Source organism: Alosa pseudoharengus, unplaced genomic scaffold (assembly GCF_046254945.1).
Source record: "Alosa pseudoharengus isolate Yale_2024_CS ecotype anadromous, Long Island Sound unplaced genomic scaffold, YU_APseudo_1.1 YU_APseudo_1.1_scf_21, whole genome shotgun sequence".
NCBI lineage: Eukaryota > Metazoa > Chordata > Actinopteri > Clupeiformes > Clupeidae > Alosa > Alosa pseudoharengus.
In genome coordinates, this window is record NW_027468674.1 from 31,643,479 (window position 1) to 31,655,017 (window position 11,539).

At 45.3% G+C, this 11,539-nt stretch overlaps 1 protein-coding gene across 1 annotated transcript in view; it reads right to left on the minus strand.

The window, feature by feature from the left end:
• dnah3 (dynein axonemal heavy chain 3) overlaps nt 1–11,539 on the minus strand; it is a 29,763-nt gene that overhangs the window by 13,824 nt on the left and 4,400 nt on the right. The window contains exons 11-31 of the mRNA XM_076298829.1: nt 11,497–11,539; nt 11,208–11,313; nt 10,900–11,078; nt 10,466–10,650; nt 9,831–9,954; nt 8,347–8,500; nt 8,096–8,240; nt 7,255–7,466; nt 6,728–6,819; nt 6,436–6,550; nt 5,507–5,623; nt 4,959–5,138; nt 4,649–4,785; nt 2,656–2,857; nt 2,342–2,434; nt 1,968–2,078; nt 1,702–1,816; nt 1,185–1,383; nt 836–944; nt 548–661; nt 33–209 (exon numbers count right to left, since the gene is read on the minus strand). The exon at nt 11,497–11,539 is cut by the window's right edge and continues 94 nt beyond it. Coding sequence (XP_076154944.1) covers nt 33–209; nt 548–661; nt 836–944; nt 1,185–1,383; nt 1,702–1,816; nt 1,968–2,078; nt 2,342–2,434; nt 2,656–2,857; nt 4,649–4,785; nt 4,959–5,138; nt 5,507–5,623; nt 6,436–6,550; nt 6,728–6,819; nt 7,255–7,466; nt 8,096–8,240; nt 8,347–8,500; nt 9,831–9,954; nt 10,466–10,650; nt 10,900–11,078; nt 11,208–11,313; nt 11,497–11,539 — 2,909 coding nt within the window. The remainder of the gene's footprint in view (nt 1–32; nt 210–547; nt 662–835; nt 945–1,184; nt 1,384–1,701; nt 1,817–1,967; nt 2,079–2,341; nt 2,435–2,655; nt 2,858–4,648; nt 4,786–4,958; nt 5,139–5,506; nt 5,624–6,435; nt 6,551–6,727; nt 6,820–7,254; nt 7,467–8,095; nt 8,241–8,346; nt 8,501–9,830; nt 9,955–10,465; nt 10,651–10,899; nt 11,079–11,207; nt 11,314–11,496) is intronic.

Below are 11,539 nucleotides of genomic sequence, written 5' to 3' on the forward strand. Positions count from 1 at the left end.
GGTGAACTAGTTGGGGGTGCTGGTGAGGTCACCTTGAGGTTGTCAGGGAGCTCTGCGCGGCCGGCGTAGCCGGGGTTCATGGTGATGAAGACGCAGCAGGTCGGGTTGAGCGACAGCTCCGTGCCCTCAAACAGGAAGCGCTTCAGGTTCCGAGCTATGGCCTGCTGGATGCACAGCACTTGCTGAGCCACCACTGAAAGCACCTCCACCTGAGTCACCACCACACAGGACATGTGCACATACAGACAAAAAAAAAACTCAGACAGTCACAAAGACGACCAATCACAATTTAGAAACTATCAACTATGCACTCTTAAAACAAATGTGTTGAAAACAACACAACTTGCGTTGTTTTTAAAACTTCTTTGTGTCCAGATAGGGACAACACAGGTGTGTTGTTTCATTTTTTATTGTGTTACACAATATGTGTTGAAATAACACAACTTGCGTTGAAAACAACACAACCTGCATTGTTTTTTAACACATCTCTGTGTCCAGATAGGGACAACACGTTTGTTTTAACAGTGTGGCTGGCTGCCCTCCTCACCTCGATACGGTTAAACTCATCAAAGCAGGCCCAGGCTCCAGACTGCGCCAGCCCCTTAAAGAACTTACTCATGGCCTTGTAGTCCAGGCCATCTGAGCAGTTAAACACCACACACTGCAGAGAGAGGCAGACAGAGAGAAGGGGAGGACAATATGACCTTATTTGGACTTATTTGGAGTAACTCATAGATCACAGCTCAAACTTGTGGAATCGGGAATTATGCAATCATGTTGGAATGCTACTGATATCATGCTTTTGATGGATGCCCAGAAGGTGTGATGGATGCACCTGTTTGGCGAGGGCTTTGGCCAGATCTTTGGTGGTCTCTGTTTTGCCTGTTCCAGCTGGACCCTCCGGGGCTCCTCCCAGATTCAGCTTTAGAGCTCCCATCAGAGTTCTACAACAGACCAGACAGCACTCACCATGTTCTATGCTACCGGAGTTGCAGTCAAACTGCAAAACTGTTGTTCAGTGCTTGAATTAATTATGTCTGTGTGTGTGTGTGTGTGTGTGTGTGTGTGTCTGTGTGTGTGTGTGTGTGTGTGTGTGTCTGTGTCTGTGTGTGTGTGTGTGTGTGTGTGTGTGTGTGTGTGTGTGTGTGTGTGTGTGTGTGTGTGTGAGTGTGTGTGTGTCCTACCTGTAGCATCGGTCAGTGAGCGGCGTGATGACCAGGCGTGATGAGTTGCCCAGGTACTCGTAGCCGTAGGTGACGCAGGTGGTGATCATCCTCAGACGCACGTCTCCCTCCTCCCAGTAATAGCGCAGCTGGGAGATCCACTGGAAGTCGTTGAGGCAGGAGACGCGGTCCTCCGCCAGCTTAGACACCACGTCACGAGCTACACACAACCACACACCACACACACAACCACACACAACCACACATCACACACACAACCACACACACACAAGCACACACCAGACGTCACACATTCATATATCACACACACAACCACACACACAACCACACACACAAAACCACACACCACAGGTCACACATTCGTATATCACACCTGGACACTTCTACTACTTCCCCAATTCTAAGGTTGATGGCAACATGTTAAATCCACTGTACAGTGCTACACCATAAAGAGCATACATGTAACTTCAATGCCTCTTTTTAAAAACAATGTTAACTATAGTAGGTGAGTAGTTACCATGGACATCAATGACAGTCAGAGCACCCAGAGTCAGCCTGGCTCCACCTGACAGCTTTCCTCTCACCAGCTCCACAATCTCACCGATCTGGGCATTACTCTTCTCCACATAGGCCTGGGAGGGTCACACCAACACACTTTATCACATACAGAGTACAGATATAATGTGATGACCAGTCAGATAGTAGAAGTAAAGCTCTACCACTTTGGTAAGCCAGGTGCATTTCATTCGTCAGTTGTATGTGTTTGTGTGTACAGGTTCTCACTGATAGTGTGTTGTTCTGGATAGCTTCAGATACTTCGCTGGTCCAGTAAATGGAGGATGCACAAATGACCACCTGGCCTGGCCACTGCAACACCCAACGTTTCCTTGGGACCTGCGCACATACACAAGCCAAGGGCAGGATGGATTATGGCAGACAGAGAGGTAAACTCAAACATAATTTTGCACAATACTGTGTGTGTGTGTGTGTGTGTGTGTGTGTGTGTGTGTGTGTGTGTGTGTGTGTGTGTGTGTGTGTGTGTGTGTGTGTGTGTGTGTGTGTGTGTGTGTGTGTGTGTGTGTGTGTGTGTGTGTGTGTGTGTGTGTGTGTGTGTGTGTGTGTGTGTGAGTGTGAGTGGTGACTGTGTGTGTACTTACTTGGGGGTACTGTTCCACTCCTTTGCTTATGACATCTCTAACACTCCTCAACATCATGTTCTCAACCTGGTGCAGCCACTTTTCCACCATCCCCTACAACCAATACATACGGATACACCTCAATTACAATATCTATTAACATGGAAAACTGCAGAAAATGACCTTTCAAACAGCATCCCCCATTACCACGAAACAATAATGTTTATTAAGTCAAAGGTGTAGTTTACTGTTTATCTGTAGACCCCATTGAATATCCATTTCACCAAATGTGGTGTACTAGTGATGGGGGGCAGCAAGAGAGAGGGATGGACTACCTTGGCTTGGGCTGGGTAGATTTTCTCACTGAAAGGCACAGTCTCCTTCTCTGAGCTGATCATGCCAACTATCTCCATATCAGGGGTGAAGTCAAGTTTGGCAATGCCCTCAAAGCACTTCTTAAGGTGAGGCTGCACTCTCAGTGGGTCTTTAGTCTCAGAGAGAATCTCCAGCAGCTCGTCATTAGATAAGAAGAAGAATCTGTTGCGAGAGAAAAAGGGAGACAAGGGATAATTGGAGACAGCAATAAAATGGATAGTATCTAGTCAAATGTTTAATCATTCATATCTTAATTATGACCGCCGCGCAGCGAAGCGGCGGTCATATAGGTTTAGTCAGAATGTTTTTTTTTTTTTTTTTTTTTTTTTCTTTTTCGCATGCCCAAATTTCCGTCAATGAGTCCCGGGACACTGAAAGACCGGGGTACACGAAAATTGGTGGGCATGTAACCCCACATGGATAGCATGGAACCATCGTTTTTCGTTTTGATCTGTAGCCCCCCCGCTGGACTGGACCCCCGAAAGGAGGGTAGGGCAGACACAGTTTTCTGTGAATATCTCGAAAACCGTAGGGTTTAGGAGGACCATTTTTTTTTGTATGTTGATCTCAAGGGGCCATGTCAACCCATTCCATAACCACTCATTTCATGTATAGCGCCCCCTAGTTAAACACAAAAAAGTAAAAATGAGGTGTTGTAATTGAAGGTATCTGTGACCTAACATAGTCAAAACTGCACGAAATTGGAAGTGTAGGATCATTATGACACCCTCTGTATGCACGCCAAATTTTGTGGAATTCCGTTCATGGGGGGCCACACAATAAATTAATTTATGTTACTATACACCAACTGGCCTGTATGTGACCGGAGACAGTTTTCTGTGAATATCTCGAGAACCGTAGGGCCTAGGAGGTCCACCTTTTTATGTATGTTGGTCTTAAGGGGGCATGTCAACCCATCCCATTACCACTTATTTCATGTATAGCGCCACCTAGTTAAAAATTAAAAAGCAAAAAATTAGGTGTTTTCATCACAATATCTCTGGCTGACAAGGTCAAAACTGCACGAAATTAAAAGTGTAGGATCATGACACCCTCCGAATGCATGCCAAGTTTTGTGTACTTTCGTTCATGGGGGGCCTTACAATAAAATAATGTATGTGTACATTTAGTGACGTACACCAACAAGGATTCCCGGGACACTGAAAGACCGGGGTACACAAAACTTGGTGGGCATGTACCCCCACAAGGATAGCATGGAACAGTCATTTTTCGTTTTGATCTGTAGCCCCCCCGCTGGACTGGACCCCCCGAAAGGAGGGTAGGGCAGACACAGTTCTCTGTGAATATCTTGAGAACTGTAGGGCCTAGGATGACCATTTTTTTCCGTATGTTTGCCTCCAGGGGTCATGTTAACCCATTTCATGTGCACACATGTGCACAAACAGATACACACACACACACACATACATTCACAGTAATCATACGTATGACACATACTCACACAGTAGACATATGTACGCTTGCATGCACAGGCACATACGCAGGCACACACACAAGCACGCACACACACACACACACACCCACACACACACACACACACACACACTCACACACACACACACTCACACACATAACATAAACATAACACAAACAATCAAGAATTTCTCAGAATTATGAACAGGCAAGATGGAGGTGGGGTTGTATAAAATAAATTTTACATGTGAAATCTATGAACTAATCATGTTTTGGTACTTGTTGTCTAGCAGATACCAGTGAGAATTGAGTGTGGATAATGCAATTTAGTGAGACAGTTAGAATCATATAGGCCTTTCAGCGTGATTTCTTTTTGTGGAAAAAATGTGCTGGACTGGGCGGCGGTCATATTTTGTACCACTCTGCGGTACATCTAGTTATCTACTGGTAGCTGTTAGTTTTCCATGTTTATGTAGTTTTTGGCATCTTTGTGAGTGTCCAATATCAGTTCTGTGTTACCTGGGGAAGAAGAGTCTCTTCTGCTCTAGGTAGGTGTTCAGGCCTTTCTGGATGTCCTCCAGAAAGAGATTAGACTCCTGCAGGCGAGCCAGCATGTTGGGCTGACCAGTGGCCACTAACACGCGTGTATCCTTGACCTAGAGTGAGGTTACAGACACACACAATTTTAACCATATATGCACAGGATTACTGAAAACAACTCACCAGAAGAACCACTGTAAAAAAACACACACACACACACACACACACACACACTCTCTCTCACTCTCTCCTCTCTCTCTTTCTCTCTGTATCTCTCACAAACACACACCGCTTCAGCAATGATGTCCTTCCAGTAACTGTCCACAATGCCAAACTTGCGTCCCTCCTCGGGCATCTGGGCGATGATGTCCTCGGAGCTGAAGATGGGCTCCAGGTAGAGCCAGGTGGCCTGGCAGCTCAGCATGGCGTCCATGATGTCCTGCATGGACAACAGCTTCTCCTCCCATTGCTGAGACAGACACAGAGCATGAGATTAAACAGATGGACACAGATGGACACAGATGGACAAAGAAACTCATTTGGTCATACAATAACAGTGCCGTCTTCTTACATGAAAGTCATGCGAGTTATCAATTTCCTACATGCCATTTGCTGTACTGCGTTTAAGATTTAGGCAATATATTGCCACTTCTACTTGTGTTAGAGTGCTACAATATGTGAAGTAATGTTTCATGGACATCATGAATATTGTTTAAGAGCTGCTGTGTCCATTTCTTCTGTTTCAGGTGCACAGGGACAGCAGTGCCCAGTGCAGGACAGGAGATTGCTACACTGGTGCATCAGTCAGTGTTGGACTGCAGCCTGTGCTGGTGTTACCTTGCAGTCTGCCTCAATAGGCTTGATGAAAGGAGATCCACGCATGGTCTGAGTCTTTATGATGTGATCATCAAGCAGCACCTGGATATCATCGACCGCACACACAATACTCGTGCCCTACGTGTGCACGCACAGAAACAAACACACACACACACACACACACACACGCACACACACACACACACACACACACACACACACACACACACACAAACACATATATAATAACAAATCTCAGGCGAGTGTTTATACGCGTAATAGTTAAAGCACTTAAGATGATATGAATTTGCAGTCTCAGTGGCTTCCTTTCCTGTGTGTGTGTGTGTGTGTGTGTGTGTATGTGTGTTAATGGTAACCATCAACTATCAGCAATCAGCCTCATCAACTGGCAGTGTAAGCGTGTCAGATTGATGGTGGCGTTTATGATGGAAGCTGATCTGTGCAGGAACATGATAGTGTGCGATATTACGCTGCAGCTCCCGTTACAGTGCACTCAATAATGCACAACTCACGCCTGCCAGATTTTGGAACAAAGCATGTTTCCATGCACCTACTGTACAGTACGTCTCTGTGTTTGTATATGTTTGCTTTTTTGTATGTGTGCCTTTGTGTATGTGTGCCTTTGTGTATGTGTGCCTTTGTGTGTGTGTGTGTGTGTGTGTGTGTGTGTGTGTGTGTGTGTGTGTGTGTGTGTGTGTGTTGCCTGTGTTGCATCTTATTTAAGTTTTTGTGTATGTGTGCTCGTTTAAGTTTGACTGGGTCCTTTACAGTATGTTACTCTGATGTGAATTGTGTGTGTGTGTGTGTGTGTGTGTGTGTGTGTGTGTGTGTGTGTGTGTGTGTGTGTGTGTGTGTGTGTGTGTGTGTGTGTGTGTGTGTGTGTGTGTGTGTGTGTGTCTGTGTGTGTGTGTGTGTGTGCTGTGCATTACCGTGTCTCTGTATTCGGTGAATGAGAATCGTAAGTCGGCCCATTCCTTCTTCATCTTCTCCATGGCTTTCTCTAATGAGTACTCTTTACTGGCAGCTGATCCAATCTCTTCCAGCCTAACACACACACACACACACACACACACACATGTACATACACAGTGCATAATCAAAGACAGTTATTGGAAGATGCAGGTGCATGCTCATCAAGTTACTTCTCCATGTATATGAATATGTATGTATGTATGTATGTATGTATGTATGTATGTTCATTCATTTAATGGTCACTCTTACTTGTCAGAGAACTTGGACAGTCCGAGCTCCACCATGTTGAGCAGCGATGTGTCTGCCTCTGGTTTCACATCAAAGCCCACAATGTCACTGATCTGCAACACACACACACACATACACACATACACACACAGGCCCTCAGATTAGCTCCCCTAAGCACACCAGTGCTGGAATGCGAGACGCCAAAAGTTACGACGACGTCCGGCTGGCCTCCGTCCAGTGTGTGTCATTATGACAGTTGGAACAAAGGTGGTCTGGGCAGAGGTTGTTTAGCTTAGCGCTAGTGTACACAATGAATGCACTAGAATCCATTTAAGATGCTTAGAAGACACAGTGAGAAAAATGGACAAGTAAGAGGGAGGGAAAGAGAGAGAAAAAAGGAGTGAGAGAAAGAGAGAGAGTAGGAGAAAGAGAGTGTATCGATTGATGTATTTTCTGCATTTGTCTTAGAGTTATCTCATTTTCAGCAGTTCAGTATTGTTATCCTTCAACTAAAGCTATTCTTGAACTTGTTTGTGGGGGTCACTCGCCTTGACCCAGTGCCGGTCCTTCATGCCCGGGTTGCAGATGGTGGTGAGGAGGGGCAGGTGCATCTTGAACTTGTCCATCTTGATCCTGAAGCTGTCCGCCACGCGGCGTGGCGCCGGCAGCTCCGAGAAGCTCTTGGTCAGTTTGTACATGAGGCGCCACATGCCACCCAGCTCCTCAGTGATCTGCTCAGCGTTCAGGTGCTGGAACGAGCCTAGTGGACACACACATCAACACAGACATATCAGAGGGGGCCAAAGGACAGAGGGGGCCACCGACTGTGTTTCACTCTTCCTCGAGAACGTTTACAATGTCAAAATGCAACAACGCCATGTTACATGCAGGGATGATACTTTTTGGGTCCTCTCTATCTCCACCGCGTAGCAGATCTAGCTTTACTGACTCCACTTAATCAGGAACGCATCTTACGCAGGAGAGAGAGTGGCAGATTCCAGCTGGCTAGCCATTGTGTATCTTCTTTTTAATATGAGAAACATTTAAAGGGAGTTGGCGAGGTTATCCGGTTCCCACTACTGACCAATTTTAAACTCAGATTGGTGAGAGGGCACTTTAACATAGGCTGCAATCAATGTGATTTGGAACACAGACAAGAATATAAAGACTAGTCTACTACTTTGTCTTTGTAGAATGTGTGTGGCACCACAAAGCAATTCCGCTTAGGGCACCGAAATGGCCAGCAGCGACACTGCAACTACCCCTAGCCCAAATATTATGATATATTAGCATAGAGCCCATATGATATGAATAACCTTGACTGTTACACTTGTGTGGCTCTGTGTGTTTGTGTGTGTGTGTGTGTGTGAGTATGTAAGTGTGCCTTACCCTTCATCCACACATCTGAGTTGTTCTGGAAGTTGAGTGCGGTGGTCCAGAGCTGGTCAAATGGCTGCTTGGCGCTCATGACCGCTTGCAGCTGAGGGAACTGACTCTGCTCTTTTTCCAGCAGTTCCTCTTCTGTATTAATGTCCTACACACATGTTACACCCATATTACATATCATTATACAGTGTATATCTTACTGTATAACATATGTGTGTGTGTGTGTGTGTGTGTGTGTGTGTGTGTGTATGTACCTCAAGCTCAGTGATGGCTGAGTTGAGTGCTGACTGGAGCTCGTTGAGTTTCTCCACGTTGCTCTTCATCTCCTCATAACCCATCATGTCCTTCTTCTTGAAGTTGTCCACCTCCTTACACATGCTTTGCAGCATCTGGTCAAAGTCCTGCACCCTGGCATACACAACACAACACAAAGGTGTCTGTATAAGTGTGTGTGAGTGTGACTGTGTCTGAGTGTCATGGTGTGTGTGTGTGTGTGTGTGTGTGTGTGTGTGTGTGTGTGTGTGTGTGTGTGTGTGTGTGAATATGTGTCATGGTGTGTGCATGCATACCTGCATGTGTGTGTGTGTGTGTGTGTGTGTGTGTGAACATGTGTCATGGTGTGTGCGTAGGGTTGCCAACCGTTCCGTAAAATACGGAATTGTCCCGTATTTGCAAGGAAAAAGATGTGTTCCGTATTGAACTGATACGGAACGCATTCTATTCCGTATTATTGAGAATCAACTCGTGCATATCCATGACAGATCAGTATTATAAGTTAGACTATGAACGAAAAATACACGATTTGTATGAAATAAAGGGAAACTTTGCTGCTGTCATTTATCGGACTAATTTTAACATCACTTTTTCCCCTTTTAAAATATGTTTTCTTTTTTTTATTTGTTTATTTGTTTTGTTGTCTTTCTTGTATGTCTTGGTGTCACGGGTACGCTGGCGACTACGCCGCTCCGTCCGGCATTTTTTGTATTTGTTATTTTTTAAAAGTATTTGTCTTGTCTTGATGTCATGGGTACGCTGGCGACTACGCCGCTCCATCCGGCATCTTTTGTCTTGTTGTTATGTGTCTTGTTTGTGGAGCGCTTTGGATTGCACTATGTGCATGTGAAATGCGCTTTAAAAATAAATCTGACTTGACTTGACAAGATAAACAAATAGACTAGCCTACTTGCTGCAGAGACAGAAAAAAGCCAGAAATAAAATAAGGCTTTACCAAATTCAGAGCTTCTGGAGCTGCTTGTGATGTTCAATATATTTACCCCCCCCCCCCCGTTCCTTATTTTCATAGCAGAAAGTTGGCAACCCTATGTGTGCGTGCGTACCTGCATGTGTGTGTGGTGTGTGTGTGTGAGTGCATATATGTGAACATGTGTGTGTGTGCGTGTGTGTGTGTGTGTGTGCATGTGTGCATGTGTGCGTGTGTGCGTGTGTGTGTGTGTGTGTATGTGTGTGTGTGCATGTGTGTGTGTGTGTGTGTGTGTGCGTGTGTGTGTGTGTGTGTGTGTGTGTGTGTGTGTGTGTGTGTGTGTGTGTGTGTGTATGTGTGCATGTGTGTGTGTGTGTGTGCATGTGTTTTTGTGTGTGCATGTGTGTGTGCATGTGTGTGTGTGTGTGTGTGTGTGTGTGTGTGTGTGTGTGTGTGTGTGTGTGTGCATGTGTGTGTGTGTGTGTGTGTGTGTGTGTGTGTGTGTGTGTGTGTGTGTGTGTGTGTGTGTGTGTGTACCTCTTCTGCAGGTGCTCCTCTGCTTGCTCCCTCCTGGAGGCCATGCGGCCCTTGCTGAGCTCAAACACACACTGGATCTGCTCGGGCCAGTGGAACACACTGCTGTTCAACTTCAAATCCTCCGCTGAGAAATACAGAAAAAGAACAAAGACAGGGAGAAATACAGATCAGAAAGACGGGAAAGGAGACAGAAATACAATATATTTAACCACCCTCAATGCTGCAAAACAATAATGTGCAATATGGATTCAGATGTTAAATGGATCAATGCAATGACATGTATGATATGCATGCCTGCAGATGAATGTTCATACTGTTTTTATGCAGTGACTGTATTTTTTTATGCTATGACTGGGTGTGTATGACTATGACTGGGTGTGTATGACTGTGTGTTAATGTATGCTGCTAATGATGTTATATGTTTCTATTTATTGTTTAGGTAACACTAGCACTAGCAACATTATTTATTATTTTTTAAATTACTTTTTAGACTGATGCACTGACTGGAGAGCATTTTACATTGTGTTGTACCTGTGACAATGACAATAAAGATCTATTCTATTCTTAAGCTTTGCTTAACTTTGTAGTAAAGTACCAGTCTTGTTTTACAGACACACACAAACAGACTGTAATACCGGGCAGTGTGGCAAAGTCCAGAAGGAAAGCGAGACGGTTGGAGGCCTCGTCGATCTCGGCCTGTAGCGTGTGCACAGTGACCTCACTGGCGCGCTTGAAGAACTGGTTGAGCTCCACCAGCTCCTTCGTGGTGTTGGGGACGCTGGTGATGGTCTCCACGATCTCATCGAACCGGTGGCAGATGCTGCACACAAACAGAGCGCACAGCTAGGGGTCAAGTCTCCACTCTCTAGCAATGGCAGAGCTATCATGACCCAGATCTTTAGTGCAATGGCACTTGGGAAGTGTAGTGTTTGAGTATTAGAAGTCTGGCTATCCTTCTCTATACTTCTCTGGCTATCCTTATTTCAGGAGTCCCTAAGATATGTTAGTGAATGTGATCCTGCCTAGTTCCTGAACGATGGTGTGTTCTCATTGAGAGGAGTTGTCTCACCTCTTGTTGAGAGCGCGGTTCTCGTCCAGTGTGTGTGTGATGAGCCGGTCCTTGAGGCGCTGGGCACGATCACACAGATCTTCGTTCAGGTTGACCACGTCCAGGCAGAACAGAGACAGGGCGACTGTGACGCGCAGCGAGGCGATTTCCTCCCACACGTGCTGGATGGAGCTGATCTTCTGCTCTCACAGAAGAGGACATGCATTAGTATTCAGCCCACACTAAGCACAGCAAGCACATTGCTGCTTTCTTCTTTATCTAAGTGAAGAACGTGTTTATGTTGAGCATTAGTTTGCATCAGTGCCTACCTTTGTGAACCCCTCCAGTGAATGTTTCTCCTTCAGGAAAGCCAAGATGTCCTGTTTGGCAGTATTATCCAGCAGACTGTTGTACTTCTTATACACATCCAAATACCTGTAAGTTATTACCATTAGTAAGTACTTATAGTATGCTTATAATACACACACATCGAATCACCTTCACACTGTGTGTTCCTATATGCTGTCTTCAGCCAGATTTGATTAGGATGGTCTCTCTCTCATTAGTACCTCTGTCTAAAGGGGTCAACAAACACAAATTAATTTGCTGTTAATGTACCTCTTTGGTCCAACTATATTCCTGTTGAAGATCTCTCTGGCTT